Source organism: Sander vitreus, unplaced genomic scaffold, assembly GCF_031162955.1.
Source record: "Sander vitreus isolate 19-12246 unplaced genomic scaffold, sanVit1 ctg274_0, whole genome shotgun sequence".
Lineage (NCBI taxonomy): Eukaryota > Metazoa > Chordata > Actinopteri > Perciformes > Percidae > Sander > Sander vitreus.
In genome coordinates this window covers 62,501-80,000 of record NW_027595437.1, presented here as the reverse complement: position 1 = coordinate 80,000, position 17,500 = coordinate 62,501, and the positions used below count along the sequence as shown (strand labels likewise).

At 45.3% G+C, this 17,500-nt stretch overlaps 1 protein-coding gene across 2 annotated transcripts in view; it reads left to right on the top strand.

Annotated features, from left to right (window-relative positions):
* The window catches only part of kcnd1 (potassium voltage-gated channel, Shal-related subfamily, member 1), a 73,186-nt gene that overhangs the window by 2,176 nt on the left and 53,510 nt on the right, over positions 1 to 17,500 (top strand). For both annotated transcript variants that reach the window (XM_078244653.1, XM_078244651.1), the window contains exons 2-3: positions 3,847 to 4,092; positions 10,944 to 11,656. In XM_078244653.1, the coding sequence (XP_078100779.1) occupies positions 3,847 to 4,092; positions 10,944 to 11,656 (959 nt within the window). The remainder of the gene's footprint in view (positions 1 to 3,846; positions 4,093 to 10,943; positions 11,657 to 17,500) is intronic.

Here is a 17,500-nt window from a genome sequence, read left to right as displayed (position 1 = left end):
TAAAATCATGTCTGTATTTAACCTTTGTGTTGTCTTCTGGTCGACCGTGCACTTCTTGTCCTTCTGGGTCAAAACTAACACTTTATTTGGACCGTTTTCGTTGATATTTTTGACAAATGTTCTGACGTTTTTGTCACTTTTTTTTTCACACAGTTTTTTTTCACATTTTGTCACCTTTTTCCCATGTTTTCATCAACTTATTACCAATAGTTTTACACGTATTTGTGGAATTCAGAGTCAATAAATCTCATTTATAGGTAATTATACCTGTGAATGATTTTGACTGAGGAATGAATATTAAATGACTGAATGAAAATATGAAAATGAACATTAGAGGAATGTATCACAGACGTGTGGACGTCAACGTTTAGTCAGGTTTTGAAACCATTTCAATTTTTTCAAATGCTATATAATTGAATACCCACAATTCAATGAAAGTAGTGATCGAGTACCTGCAATTGTACTTTATTTTTTGACTAATTTGGTTAAAAAGAAACCCATATTTCTGATATAGAAGTTTTGAGAACGGGTCAAGTTTGACCTGAGGACAATCTGCTGATGCTGCATCAAAAACAGCAAGTTCTGCAGTTTATATAGAAATGAAACGGGCTCTGTGGGCCGCCAGGCCTGCAATACCCCAGGGGGAAACCATGCATTTTGGCCCTTCATATGAAAGCATTTGGGCTCCTCTGCCCTAAAGAGATGTGGGGGGATTATTTATTGTTTTATACTTTCTGGTGCGCACAAGAAACTTGCAACTTCAGAGGTGCAGTCTTGAGGAATTCATCTTCATGAAAAAGCAACCAAATGTCCCTGATAGTGTCATCAATTATAGGACATGCCATCCCATCTGTAGCCTCTATCTACGCCACGTGGACCAGCCATAATGTGCAGAAAGTGCTAGACAATCCCTCCCACCCTGACAGGCCCCTCTTCCAACTACTGCCCTCTGGAAAGAGAGTTCAGAGTCTCAGGGGCAAAACATCCTGCTTTTGTATCAAACCTACCCTGCCACTATTAGGCTCATTAGTGCTCTGGCACCTTGCAGAGCAAAGCTGGACTAGATGCACGTTATAGACTGCAACAGACACTTTATGGGAAGGTGGAATAGCACAAGGTCTCTGCAGCTGTTTACTGGTTTGAATGATTGGTCTTTGTGTCTTCTATGTACTGAATGTTCCTGTGTATGTATTGCCTTTTTTAACCTGATTGGCACCAAGACAAATTCCAATCATCTGTGTTGACATGGCAGTATGGTATTGAACTTGAACTTGAACAAACTCAAAGATGACACAGTAACTGTTGACTGTTTTTATGCTGTGAATGTGAAATATTAACTTTAGCCACATAACGTTAGCAGTACTTTGTAAGCATCATTTTGCTAGCCTTACCCCGAGTTTCCACCGGTTGCGTTGTAATTGTAATTGTAAGTCGCTTTGGATAAAAGCGTCAACTAAATGACATGTAAAAGAAAATGCCCCTGCACTCAATCGGATAGACCTACAACCAATCAGAGCAGCAGATAGACCTACAACCAATCAGAGTAACAGATAGACCTACAACCAATCAGAGCAGCAGATAGACCTACAACCAATCAGAGCAACGGATAGACCTTCAACCAATCAGAGCAGCAGATAGACCTACAACCAATCAGAGTAACAGATAGACCTACAACCAATCAGAGCAACGGATAGACCTTCAACCAATCAGAGCAACGGTTAGACCTACAACCAATCAGAGCAACGGATAGACCTTCAACCAATCAGAGCAACGGTTAGACCTACAACCAATCAGAGCAACAGATAGACCTACAACCAATCAGAGCAACGGATAGACCTTCAACCAATCAGAGCAACGGTTAGACCTACAACCAATCAGAGCAACAGATAGACCTTCAACCAATCAGAGCAACGGTTAGACCTACAACCAATCAGAGCAACGGATAGACCTACAACCAATCAGAGCAACGGATAGACCTACAACCAATCAGAGCAACAGGATAGACCTACAACCAATCAGAGCAACGGATAGACCTACAACCAATCAGTGCAACGGATAGACCTACAACCAATCAGAGCAACGGATAGACCTTCAACCAATCAGAGCAACGGTTAGACCTACAACCAATCAGAGCAACGGATAGACCTACAACCAATCAGAGCAACAGATAGACCTACAACCAATCAGAGCAACGGATAGACCTACAACCAATCAGAGCAACGGTTAGACCTACAACCAATCAGAGCAACGGTTAGACCTACAACCAATCAGAGCAACGGATAGACCTTCAACCAATCAGAGCAACAGATAGACCTACAACCAATCAGAGAAACAGATAGACCTACAACCAATCAGAGCAATAGATAGACCTACAACCAATCAGAGCAATGGATAGACCTACAACCAATCAGAGCAACGGTTAGACCTACAACCAATCAGAGCAACGGATGGACCTACAACCAATCAGAGCAACGGATAGACCTACAACCAATCAGAGCGCCCCATCTTCTCAGTGACCATCGGGGGCCAGCTGATAAATTAAACTTTTGCAGAATCCCATATAGGAAGGACGGCAAAAACATCTTTCCGATCAACAAATGCCTTGATCACGGTTCTCTGTTCCTCTTTTAAAAGGAATGCGCTGTCGATATCTTCTATAACAGACGCGATGGCGGCCATCTTTGTTGTAAACTAATTCAACCCAAGCGCTCTTTGGTGACGTGGTTGATGACGTTACTGTTGATCATTTATTTTTATTTCTGTTTATTTGAATAGGGACAGATACAAAAGACATAGATTATTACACAAAGAACAATCCGATGCCCGTATCAGTGTTTATAGCCATGGCTAATTGGCAACACCTGTCCCTAGAAGAAGATATAGGAGTCACATGTTTACAGTGAGTACAATAAAAAGTCCAAAAAACCAGTTAGTAGCAATAAAAATAAGTGTAGTAAATAAACACATTCACTCGAGCTCACACAGATGCACACCTCGCATACACACAGCTATATATTTCATATGTCATGATCACACTGCTGCTGCTGCATGGGCCATGCTTTTGATAGTTTTAAAGGTTTAAAGGTGGACATTTTAGTTCAAGAGTCTTTATATTTTTTGGAAGCCAGTTCCACAGATTGGCTTCTTTCACAGAAAAAACATTTTGGGCAAAAGATGTTTTACAAAATGGATCTTTACAGTCTCCACATGCAGCAGCTCAGCCTGTTCACACATTTACAAAGTGACTCAGGTGCAAGTCCAGTCAAATGTTTAAAAAACAATCTGTCCATCATCGTATAAAGCCCGCCCTGACGATGTGATTGGGCTGAACAGCTCTGGTGTGGAGCATAGTTGCTCCACAACGGATCAAGTCCAGACCGAACTTCCCTACCTCAAATGTTGTGGGCGGGGCTAAGCTCGGCTGGCATCCAGGCTAATAACTTGAGACTTAAGACCACTGCTATTCCACTTCCTGCCCGGCTGTCTGAACACCCTGTGGCTTGCGTGAAAATAGACCTGGCTCGTATCTTTGGTGGAGCGGAGAGCTGCTTCACGCACGCTTCTGGGACACTGGTGGAACATCAAGCATTGACTTGAATGGCACCGATTGCTCGCTGCAGTTGCGGCGCTTCTGGAGACGCAGTGCAGACACGTCCGGTGGAAATTAGGGTTAGAATGGTTTCTCCTGAGCACCAGAAAGTATCTTGTGCTCACGAATAATAATTCCCTTTAGGGACTCATTTTTATGAACCATAAGTAAAGATTCCTTGATGCCCGTCCCTCGTCCCTCCTCTGTGACATAAACTGAAACTAAATCATCTATTTTATTCGTTTCTCTTTCTGCAGACATGGAAGAACACTCTGGACCGCTATCCGGAGACGCTGCTGGGTTCTTCGGAGAAAGAGTTTTTCTACAACGAGGAAACGCAGGAATTCTTCTTCGACCGAGACCCCGAAATGTTCCGGCACATTCTGAACTTTTACCGCACGGGGAAGCTCCACTACCCCCGAAACGAGTGCATCCAGGCCTTCGACGAAGAGCTGGCCTTCTACGGCATCGTGCCGGAGATCATCGGAGACTGCTGCATGGAGGTACACATCAACTTCCTCTGCACAAAGAAATATATTCTGTTTCTGTTTCTGTTGGCGCAAAGGAGGAGCTACAGCATTTAGTTTAAGGGCGTTTTCACACCTAAAAGTCTGGACCAAGGTCTGAACCAACGTTCATGTTTAAAGGTCCCATGGCTAAGGCCTATGTAAAAGAGACTTCAGATACAGTATTAGGGGACCACTAAGGCCTATATAAAAGAGACTTCAGATACAGTATTAGGGGACCACTAAGGTCTATATAAAGAGACTTCAGATACAGTATTAGGGGGACCACTAAGGTCTATATAAAAGAGACTTCAGATACAGTATTAGGGGACCACTGAGGTCTATATAAAAGAGACTTCAGATACAGTATTAGGGGACCACTAAGACCTATATAAAAGAGACTTCAGATACAGTATTAGGGGGACCACTAAGGCCTATATAAAAGAGACTTCAGATACAGTATTAGGGGACCACTAAGGCCTATATAAAAGAGACTTCAGATACAGTATTAGGGGGACCACTAAGGTCTATATAAAAGAGACTTCAGATACAGTATTAGGGGACCACTAAGGCCTATATAAAAGAGACTTCAGATACAGTATTAGGGGACCACTAAGGTCTATATAAAAGAGACTTCAGATACAGTATTAGGGGACCACTAAGGTCTATATAAAAGAGACTTCAGATACAGTATTAGGGGACCACTAAGGTCTATATAAAAGAGACTTCAGATACAGTATTAGGGGACCACTAAGGTCTATATAAAGAGACTTCAGATACAGTATTAGGGGACCACTAAGGTCTATATAAAAGCATCCAAAAAGCAGCATGTCATGGGACCTTTAATTACATTGTATACATTTGGTCCCGTTCTTTTTAGTTTCACATAGTGATTTTCCGAACTTTCCATGTGTATATATATATATATATATATATATATATATATATATATATATATATATTTATTTTTTTATTAGTTTATTAGTCAGGGACAATGCAGTGCACATTATTACATACATATCACAGTCAAAGCCACAACAATATGTGTAGATGTGTTGCATGAAAGGTTTCTAGCCAATAGGCTAATTTGCAACCCCAGTCCCTGGTCAGGCCTTTCTAAAAACATTATCCAAATATATATATATATATATATACATAGTGTGAGTTACACAATCATGCAGCAGACACACTGTATACTACTTGTCACTTTTAAGGTAGTCTATATCCTTTACTTTTCACTTCTGCTCCCATGCTGACGGCAATCCCGCTGGATCTCCCTCGTTTAGGCCGGATGTCTGTCCCCTTCCTCTGTTTTTGTGTTGGCGTTCTAACCTCTGGTGGATTTGTGAGGACTATGGTTAACTGCTCCTCAGATCTCTGCAGGGTAAATCCAGACACCCCCAAAAGAACATCATCCCTAGACAGAACGTCTCCCCAGCTGCTTCGCGACCGGTCTTGGAGCCCGAAACAGGAAAAGTGTAAAATCTTTTATCAAATTAAGTCCAATTTTATATATCCTCGAGTCCGAGTCGAGTCTCGAGTCCTCAGTCCGCGAGTCCAAGTCAAGTCATGAATCCGCGAGTCCGAGTCAAGTCCTCAGTCCACGAGTCCAAGTCAAGTCCTCAGTCCGCGAGTCCAAGTCAAGTCATGAATCCGCGAGTCCGAGTCAAGTCCTCAGTCCACGAGTCCAAGTCAAGTCCTCAGTCCGCGAGTCCGAGTCAAGTCATGAGTCCAGAGAATAGAGACTCGAGTCGGACTTGAGTCCGAGTCCAGGACTCGAGTCCTCCATCACTGGCTAACATGACTCGTCAGATAAAGTGACAAAAGCGACAAAAAATTCCCTAAAAAAAAGCTACAACATTGGATAAATGCTTTATGCTGAGTGGTGAGTGTCGGCTTTCATCAGAGTGTTTTTATGTATTATCTGCTCTAGCTTTTCCATCCTTTCAGACACAGATATGGTGATAATAATGGCCCAAAATGATGTGAATTTGTATTTATGTATTGAAAAACATCACATTTTCTTAAGAGAGGAAACCTTAAACCTCTGGCCAAAATACGTGCACCCAAGTTTTCCCAACCCATTCTCACTCCGAACTCGTAAAATACGGACGTTTGGGCAGTGGCTGTCAGCGTGTACCGGGAGAGCAGCAGCTATACAGGGATTTAGAGAGTAGGATGTAAGGGGAAATTCCCATAGACAGTATATATAACGGACCACCAGATCCAGTGTCTCTGGACGGAGACCAGTGAAGGACATTAGAAGCTCTTTCCCGGTGATGGCTGAGCGTTACTGAGCAGCCTCCAACTGAGCTTGAAGACGTAGATGTGACGTGAGCAACCTGTCTGAAAGTTGGAAGTCTTCTGGTAGCTGTGCCAAGAGAAATCTCAATCATTCCCAATCTAGCAGAGACGGAGAGCGTAGGTATATGTAAGGAGATAACATAGACACAGGCTCATTATTGATCACTAAAATGATAGTTAACATTAGTCATTACACTTAAACAGCTGATGGAAGTCCAAACTGCCTGAGAGCTTCTCCTGTACTATACGGTAACTCCTCTACTATGAGACAGGAAGTCTCGTGGTTATGACCCAATCGTTAGCCTATTGTTATAAAAACGTCTGCTACGGAGCCATAACGTGAGCTACAAGGTAATGGAGCCTTTTATACATTGTCGTGTTTCTTTAGAAATAAACAACGGACAAATAGAGTCTTTAAACGCTTCAGATGTAAAGGTATTCTCTGTCAAAGTGACGTCAGAATGAATGGGAGTCAATGGGATGCTAACGGGATGCTAACGGGAGGTGATGGCTTGGTAGCATCAACATGGCGCCATAGGAGCTACGGGTTGTTAACAGACACTAACCCCCTTTGAAATTCAGCGTAGGGAGGTTGGTCGGGGGGAGGATGGGTCAAACACAGGACTTTCACCCAGGAGAGTCCCTTTCTTCTTTAACCGTCCCGTTATTCCCACGTGACATGGAAACGTAAGCAGACCCACGACCTTTTCCTGAACATAACTGTGTCAAAAGTGACGCCAATAGTCCCGACCAAGCACGTTTAGTTAAAGCACGTTATATGACGCTAAAGGAGACTTTTAGCGTCAATAACAACGGCGAAGGCACCTGACCAAGCGTCATTGTCTGTTTTTATACCGTCCACTGACTCATGAATGCTTCTGTGTTTTGGGAGACACACAAATGTTGATTCAACTGTGAGAGATTCTCATTTCAGGATTTGTTTTTTTCTTACTCGCTCAACACTTCCCCCACAATTTCCCACGAGAAACACTCCACATGCTTTTTATTTTTATTCTTTGAGTAATTTCACAGATTTCGCTGCTTTTCTTCTCCGGTAAATTATATAATTTCATCTCGGATTTGAGGCAAACTGTTTGAAGGAGGAATTGAACTTCCTTTTAGACAGATTTCTTCACTGTGGGGGCCGCTGGCTGCTGCCAGAGTCTCATTTATTCATTTACTTTATTGATGCTAAACAACCAGATATTTGAACTGACACGAAGCCAACTTGTTAAATTAGGACGGTTTATCCGGTGTTAGGGCTCCTGGACACTGGCTGTGTGGCGTGAGCCTGTCAGCTGTGTGAGCATGTCAGCCGTGTGGCGTGAGCCTGTCAGCTGTGTGAGCCTGTCAGCTGTGTGAGCATGTCAGCCGTGTGGCGTGAGCCTGTCAGCTGTGTGGCGTGAGCCTGTCAGCTGTGTGAGCATGTCGGCTGTGTGGCGTGAGCCTGTCAGCTGTGTGAGCATGTCAGCTGTGTGGCGTGAGCCTGTCAGCTGTGTGGCGTGAGCGTGTCGGCTGCGTGGCGTGAGCGTGTCTCTGTGTGGCGTGAGCGTGTCAGCTGCTTGGCGTGAGTGTGTCGGCTGTGTGGCGTGAGCCTGTCGACTGTGTGGCGTGAGCCTGTCAGCTGTGTGGTGTGAGCCTGTCAGCTGTGTGAGCATGTCAGCTGTGTGGCGTGAGCCTGTCGGCTGTGTGGCGTGAGCCTGTCAGCTGTGTGGCGTGAGCGTGTCGGCTGCGTGGCGTGAGCGTGTCGGCTGCGTGGCGTGAGGGTGTCGGCTGCGTTGCGTGAGCATGTCAGCTGCGTGGCGTGTCCGTTTTTATTTGGGCTCCCATGGTAACAGGTTAGAGCGTGCACACTGCCTGCATGAAACGCACGTCTCAGGCGCAGCTCGAAAACGCGTGCATGCTAGAAATCGGACCGACGCCTATTTTTCACGCTACGCTGTGTTGGAAAAAGTTTCCAGGCAACATAGAATATGAAAAGATGTTTATATGTCGTTTAGACACAAATACATTTAATAAATGACATGTTGATGTTTGTAAGTCTCGAGGTTTTGACATAAATGTCATAAAAAAATAAAAAATAAAAAAAATATAAATATAAAAAATATAAATATATATATATATATATATATATATATATATATTATTGCTAATATTGCACCTGTCAATACAGAAGGAAATATTCTGGAGCCTATTTTGCCGTCAACCCTGCCAACGTTGTCGTTGCTGTAATCAGATCAGAATATATTTATGTTTATCCCCAAGGGGGTCAGCTTCTCCTCACAAAGCATACCTCCTATGGAGCCATGTTGATGCTACCAAGCCATCACCTCCCGTTAGCATCCCGTTAGCATCCCATTGACTGCCATTCATTCTGACGTCACTTTGACAGAGAATACCTTTACATCTGAAGCGTTTAAAGACTCTATTTGTCCGTTGTTTATTTCTAAAGAAACACGACAATGTATAAAAGGCTCCATTACCTTGTAGCTCACGTTATGGCTCCGTAGCAGACGTTTTTATAACAATAGGCTAACGATTGGGTCATAACCACGAGACTTCCTGTCTCATAGTAGAGGAGTTACCGTATAGTACAGGAGAAGCTCTCAGGCAGTTTGGACTTCCATCAGCTGTTTAAGTGTAATGACTAATGTTAACTATCATTTTAGTGATCAATAATGAGCCTGTGTCTATGTTATCTCCTTACATATACCTACGCTCTCCGTCTCTGCTAGATTGGGAATGATTGAGATTTCTCTTGGCACAGCTACCAGAAGACTTCCAACTTTCAGACAGGTTGCTCACGTCACATCTACGTCTTCAAGCTCAGTTGGAGGCTGCTCAGTAACGCTCAGCCATCACCGGGAAAGAGCTTCTAATGTCCTTCACTGGTCTCCGTCCAGAGACACGGGATCTGTTGGTCCATTTATGATCGTCTATGATGTGTACAGACAAGGCTAGCAGCAGCAGCGTCAGACACGTTTCTGGTGTGCAAAGACATAGAAAATGCCACGCAGCCGCCATGCAACTGACACGCAACAGAAATGCCACGCTTACACCACGCAGCCAGTGTGAAATGGGCCAAAGGCTGTGTTCAGACAGCCTGCGTCGGCCGGCAGACGGTGCAGCAAAAACTCAGCTGAAAAGTTGAGACAGAGTCAACTTTTGGAGAAACCCAACCCTGTGTCATGCTGCGGTTGCCAGTCATGTGCACGTGGATCAGACTTGTAGGAGTGTTTTGAGGAGGTGTGAGAGTCCCGTACAGGAAACAGGAAACATCACTGCCTCTATCTCTGCCACAAGAAAGTTTTAAAACACCAAACACAAGCTCTGAACTGCCCGGGAGTTTGAGGAACAGCTGACTGTTTCTGGATGGTCTATGGATAGATGGATGAATGGATGGATGGATGGGTGGGTGGATGGATGGATGGATGGATGGATGATAGATGGATGGATGGGTGGATGGATAGATGGATGGATCGGTGGATGGATGGGTGGATGGATGGGTAGATGGGTGGATGGATGGATGGATGGATGATGGATGGGAGGATGGATGGATGGATGGGTGGGTGGATGGATGGGTGGATGGATGGATGGATGGGTAGATGGATGGGTGGATGGATGGATGGGAGGATGGATGGATGGATGGGTGAATGGGTGGATGGATGGATGGATGGGTGCATGGATGGATGGATGGGAGGATGGATGGATGGATGGGTGGATGGATGGTCGATGGGTGGATGGATGGATGGGTGGACAGGTGGATGGATGGATGAATAGATGGATGATGGATGGGTAGATGGATGGGTGGATGGATGGGTGGATGAATGGGTGGATGGATAGGTGGATGGATCGGTGGATGGATGGGTGGATGGATGGGTAGATGGGTGGATGGATGGATGGATGGATGATGGATGGGAGGATGGATGGATGGATGGGTGGGTGGATGGATGGGTGGATGGATGGATGAATGGATGGGTAGATGGATGGGTGGATGGATGGATGGGAGGATGGATGGATGGATGAATGGATGGGAGGATGGGTGGATGGGTGGATGGATGGATGGATGGGTGGATGGATGGATGGAAGGGTGGATGGGTGGATGGGTGGATGGATGGATGGATGCGTGGATGGATGGGTGGATGGGTGGATGGATGGGTGGATGGGTGGATGGATGGATGGATGGGTGGATGGGTGGGTGGATGGATGGATGGATGGATGGGTGGATGGGTGGATGGGTGGATGGATGGATGGATGGGTGGATGGGTGGATGGATGGATGGATGGATGGGTGGATGGGTGGATGGATGGATGGATGGATGGATGGAAGGGTGGATGGGTGGATAGATCTTTTTTTGTGCTGCAACAAGCAACAGAACTCAGAACACTTTAATATCTGTTTAAGTTAAATCGTTTTCGCCATATTCAACTACGTAAACGCATATTTTCCTCCTATCGTGCAGCCCTAGTTTTACCATCTGTAACTCGATGAATGATGATGAATAAGTTGTCTGATGTTATCTTCCTCTCCCTGTCTCTCTGCAGGAATACCGCGACAGGAAGAAGGAGAACCAGGAGCGTTTGGCGGAGGACACCGAAGCCAACGAGGCGATGGACGCCCCGCTGCCCCCACACAGCACGTCCCGGGAGCGTCTGTGGCGAGCCTTCGAGAACCCGCACACCTCCACCATGGCGCTGGTCTTCTACTACGTCACGGGCTTCTTCATCGCCGTCTCCGTCATCGCCAACGTGGTGGAGACGGTGCCCTGCCGACCGCCCAAAGGCAGCGTCAAAGACCTTCCCTGCGGCGAGAAGTACCAGCTGGCGTTCTTCTGCATGGACACAGCCTGCGTGCTCATTTTCACCTTCGAGTACCTGATGCGTCTGTTCGCCGCGCCGAGCCGCTGCAAGTTCATGCGCTCGGTGATGTCGGTGATCGACGTGGTGGCCATCATGCCGTACTACATCGGCTTGGTGATGCCGGAGAACGAGGACGTGAGCGGCGCCTTCGTCACGCTCCGCGTCTTCCGCGTCTTCCGGATCTTCAAGTTCTCGCGGCACTCGCAGGGTTTGAGGATTTTGGGCTACACGCTGAAGAGCTGTGCCTCAGAGCTGGGCTTCCTGCTCTTCTCCCTCACCATGGCCATCATCATCTTCGCCACGGTCATGTTCTACGCCGAGAAGGGCACCAAGGGCTCCACCTTCACCTCCATCCCCGCCTCCTTCTGGTACACCATCGTCACCATGACTACGCTCGGGTGAGTCGCTTTAAACTCTTTTTACGTTGAAAATTAAAGACGTTGTGGCCAGTTAGCCCAGTTGGTAGAGCGGGCGCACATACATATGTAGAGGTTTAGTCCTCGACGCAGAAGGTCAAGGGTTTGAGTCCGACCTGTGATGGTTTCCTGTATGTCTTCCCCCTCTCTTTCTCCCCTTTGGTATCTCAGTTTTCCTATCCATTATGGCAGAAATATGCCCAAAAATAATCTTAATAAAAAAAGACGTAGCAGCAGTCTACGTAACACTTTGGTTTGTGGACTGAGAAAGAAAGTTAAAAAGTGACGGAAAGTAACAAAAAAACTTGCGTGAAAAAAGTGAAAACAGAGACCTCCTGGCCATCATCTGCATGGAAGGCAGAACAGAAAATCTGCAGACTTACCCTTTAAGTTTCTACCCAACGCTAGCAGTAGCTAGATTGGTTGAAAAGGTCCTACCGAACGCTAAACAAGACATTTTTAGGCAACCACAATGTTCCAGTAAACTTAGCTAAAGTGGAAACACTGAGAGGGTCAGAGTTCAAGATGAAAACACGGACAACAGCCCAAATCTAGTAGAGGTCTGTTTTAATGTCCACAGAGTTAGCATCATGGTTAGCATTAGGGTTGGGTACCAAACTCTGTACTTTTTTGGGTACCAACCGAATGACGTCGGTACTACCGAGGACCGAGTCACGCTAAATCAAACAGTGCCAAATTTCGGTACCTGACAGCGATTACAGTTTTTTCCAACAGCTTACACACGTTTTCAAAACTGTCTCCTTTTTTCAAAACTCTTCACACAAAATGCAAAATGCCTCACATCTTCAAAATGAAACACTGCATTCAAAATACCGTAAACACGTCTCAAAATGAAGCATTTGCATCAAATGACAAACACTTTCTTCCTAATAGTACATTATTGGATATACCATGTACACACTGTTGTTCTAAATCTAAAGCTCTTTTGTCTTTCATAGGCTTATATCTACATTTCAATACAATGTTCTACAGTGAAAGTAATCTGCTGAGAGGGGTAAACAGTACACTGTAAACACCAATGCAATGTAGAAACTAAATATTTATTAGGCCAAAAATTACTGTTGTATACAGGTGCATACAACAAAACCATAAACATATGCAAACCAAAAGTATATTCTTCAGAATACAGTAAAGATCACAGTTGTGTGTGTGGGGTCCCGGGGGGGGGGGGGACAGTCCAGGAATTGGTGGGGGTGGGGGGTGGGGGGGGGGGAATCACCAGTCCTAAGCTACACTTCATCTCTTCACCGGGCTGGGTCAGGCCACAATACTTTGTCCACATCACAAGATATGTTTTCTCTTGCCAAACATCGAGGGAAGTATCTCCTTGCATGGCGTATCCAACCTTGGACAGAGGCAACCTCTATGTCCCCACATGCTTCCTCCATTGCCTGGAGAAGCGCCATGCGGGCATACGGTTGGCGATCATAGACTTTCCAGCGCCAGGCTGAGAAGAATTCCTCTATGGGATTTAGAAAAGGTGAATATGGGGGTAGGTACAAAACTACAAATTGTGGATGGGTGGAAAACCAGTTTTGGACCTGAACAGCCCGGTCAAAACTAACATTGTCCCACATAACCACAAACCTAGCAGGCTCCTGGTCTGGATCAGGGACAAGTATTGTGTAAATTGCATCCAGAAAAGTGATCATATGGCCAGTGTTGTATGGACCCAGTGTGGCATTGTTATGGAGGACCCCGTTCTGGGTGATGGCAGCACAAATAGTTGTATTACCCCCACGCTGTCCAGGGACATTGGTAATTGCCCTGGAGGTTGAAGCCAACCTCATCCACATAAATAAATTCATGGCATCCATCTCCAATACTCTCTGTAACAGACAAAGGGATATACAGATCAGTAAATATAGTAGATCTAAAGTACTGGAAGTAGCGTTGCATACATACCTCTACAAAGTCATGTCACAGATTCTTGACTCTGTCAAAGTTTCTCTCAAATGGCACCTTGTACAGTTGTTGCATCGTCACTTGGTGCCGTTGGAGGATGCGTTGTAGGTCGACAGACTTACAGCATTGATATTGTTAAATATGGTGTCATTATTCAAGATATGCTCTCTTATCTCTCGAATCCTAATTGCATTGTTGGCCACAACCATATTTATAATTGCAGTTTCTTGTACATCTGTAAACAAGCGTCCTCGTCCTCCATGATGTCTTTGCCTTTCCACTCTGTAGAGAATTCAAACACACTGGCCCTCATTTATCAACCTAACGTAGAAACCAGCAGATATGAGCGCTGAAATCCTCTTACGACAGGCTTCACGTGTGATTCATGCAACGTTCGTATCACGCCCCAATATATTCTGGGTTTTGAGGCCTCGCCCCTACAATTTACGACATGGCGAGACGTAATCCGGCTGAGAAGCAGCACATCTCAGAGGTGGAGATTGAAACCCTGATATCTCAGGTTCATTTGCAGTAACGTGTGTACTATCTGGTAGCCTGAAAACTGCTGTTAAAGGCTGTAGAAAGAATGGGGAATGGAAAGAGATCGCTGATGCAGTCAACAGTGTTGCCGTAGTAAATCAGACTCCAGCTGAAGTTTATTTAATGTGTACATCCTTGACATATGTATGCTATAGTCCTAATAGTAATATACAGGCTTATAGGTGTACCTGTATTTAAATAAACACACAGTAGCAGAGTATTTTTTTCATGAGTAACAGGCAACAGCTGTGAAGGAGAGCAGTGCAGTACATGGATGGCTTAGAGTTACAAATGTTTATGCAATACTATGCAGTCATATGTACGTGCTGAAATAGTCATTAGATAGTTGCATACCTGTTCTCATTTCAGCTGATCACATGATCAAGTGTTGCCCTGAGCTCATCAGAGATGGCTGTCCTTCCTTCTCTTCTTTGCCCTCGTCCTCCTCCTCCTCCTCCTCCTCCTCTTCCAACTCTCCGTCTTTGAATTTGTCCTCGTTGTCGTCCCCTGCCTCTCCCTCCTCCTCCTCCTCCTCCTCTTGCTCTCTGTCTATTGTTGGCATCCATTGTTCAAAACAGGTAATGTGACCTTTGACCTCTGTACAGGCCTATACTAAAGGAGTGATTGGTTAGTGTTCAGTTATGACATAATGTGTTTGCACATGTGAGGAGTGTGTGTGTGTGTGTGTGTGTGTGTGTGTGTGTGTGTGTGTGTGTGTGTGTGTGTGTGTGTGTGTGCGCCCTGGTACATAGGCCTAAGTGTAGCATTTTGATTGGTTGTGTTTAGAAAAGGAAAGCCAGTCACTTCCTGTTAGATTTTCGTGTCTTAGGTAGAGAATTGTGTGTAATGTTTTGAAAAAAGTGTGTTATGTGATTGAAAACTGAGTGAAAGGCTGAGATATAGTTTATGTTTTTGGGGATTTGTTGTGTAGTTTTGCACTTTGAGTGAGAGGTTTCAAAAGTCGTGTGACATGAAAAGATTTTGTGTGTAAGCAGATGGAAAAAACTGTAAGCGCAAGCTTATCTGTCCTCTCTGCATATTGACAGAGAGCGGAGCTCGGACTTACACACACACACACACACACACACACACACACACACACACACACACACACACACACACACACACACACACACACACACACACACACACAGACAGGTGTTTTGTGTTGTAAGCCCCCAACGTCGCAGCAATGGTTATGTTTAGGGTTAAGGTTAGGGTTAGCTGTGTGGAAGGCGACGTTGGAGGCAAAAAACACCATCGTGCACACACACACACACACACACACACACACACACACACACACACACACACACACACACACACACACACACACACACACACACACAACCCTAGTTAGCATCCCTAAGTCTCTGTCCTGTTTGGTCCTAAAGCTTTATCGTCTGTTTTAAAATAAACGGGAGCATCATTTACTAGATGAACATCACGCTGTGTTGAAGATGACTTGAGACTAGAGATTGAGACCATAAACTTATTATGAAAATGTTTACTGAGGTAATAAATCAAGAGAGAAGTAGGCTCATTTTCTCAGAGACTTCTACAGAAACAGACTTGTTTTTGGAGCCGGTGAAGTTGCCCCTGACAACGGCGCTGCTGTTAATATCTTCGTCACGGACACGAGAGTGTGTGCTGCTCGCTGGCGTTGTCCTGTTGTGTGTCGGCGATGTGATGTGTCAGTTTTATTGGTTACGGAGGAGAGTTTGACCGTCTGTTTGCACCACGAAAACAGATGTGATGTGTGTTGCGCCTCCCACTCGTTGCTTCTCGAGTACGGTGGTGTATCTTCACCCTGCTGCCGCCCACACACACACACACACACACACACACACACACACACACACACACACACACACACACACACACACACACACACACACTGCTGCCGCTTGTGTGTGTGTTCACCCTGCAGCTCTCCAGCTCTGTTCTATTATCTGCTTTTCTAAGAGCTTTTGGGAAAATAGAGAGTGAGTGAGGAAAACTAACTGCCATGAGCTCCGACTATACTGCACACACACACACACACACACACACACACACACACACACACACACACACACACACACACACACACACACACACACACATATATACACACACACACACACACACGCACACACCTGTCTGTGAATGAGGAGTGCGAGAGCTATAAAGTGTGAGTTCAAAAGGTATGAATGGGGAACGTGTGAATGACTCAAACTGTTCAGTTCTGTAGTAAACCAACAGACGTTTGGTTCATTTTATTGAATGAAAAAAATTAGATTGTTATAGAAAACGAGGAGAATTAAAATGATCTTTTGTTATGAAGTGAAATGTGTCCGTAGCTCTGGGTGCAGCAGGCTTAACATTATATTTCCTCTGGTTTTGGTGGGTGTGGGAGAGGTGTTACCCAATCACTAGCCTCGCATTCCCAGCTCGGTCGCCACAGCGCTGTGGAGTAAGGTTTGGCTACACCACAGATGCATTCTGGGATAGGAGAAAAAAAAGAGTCTCTGTTGTCCACAGCAATCCCACCAATCAGTCCCAAAACCTCCCAGTTAGAGAGGAAATGACCTAAACATATTCTTTATACATCTTTACAATCATTCCCTGAAAGAACCGAGCAGGCCTGCCTTGTTACACCGTCCACATCTTCTAAACTTGACATTTTCAGCGTGTAGCTCGCTAGCTACAAGTTTGTTGTTGTTTCCCGAAGAGAACAGAAAGTTTGCTTCTGACTGGCTAGTAGTCCTTACCTAGGTACTGTCAGGGCCCTCATACTCTGCTTCTGACTGGCTAGTAGTCCTTACCTAGCTACTGTCAGGGCCCTCATACTCTGCTTCTGACTGGCTAGTAGTCCTTACCTAGGTACTGTCAGGGCACGCCCTCATACTCTGCTTCTGACTGGCTAGTAGTCCTTACCTAGGGACTGTCAGGGCCCTCATACTCTGCTTCTGACTGGCTAGTAGTCCTTACCTAGGTACTGTCAGGGCACGCCTCATACTCTGCTTCTGACTGGCTAGTAGTCCTTACCTAGGTACTGTCAGGGCACGCCCTCATACTCTGCTTCTGACTGGCTAGTAGTCCTTACCTAGCTACTGTCAGGACACGCCCTCATACTCTGCTTCTGACTGGCTAGTAGTCCTTACCTAGGTACTGTCAGGACACGCCCTCATACTCTGCTTCTGACTGGCTAGTAGTCCTTACCTAGCTACTGTCAGGGCACGCCCTCATACTCTGCTTCTGACTGGCTAGTAGTCCTTACCTAGGTACTGTCAGGGCACGCCCTCATACTCTGCTTCTGACTGGCTAGTAGTCCTTACCTAGGTAACCCAATCAGCAGTGACGTATATTAAAACTTTA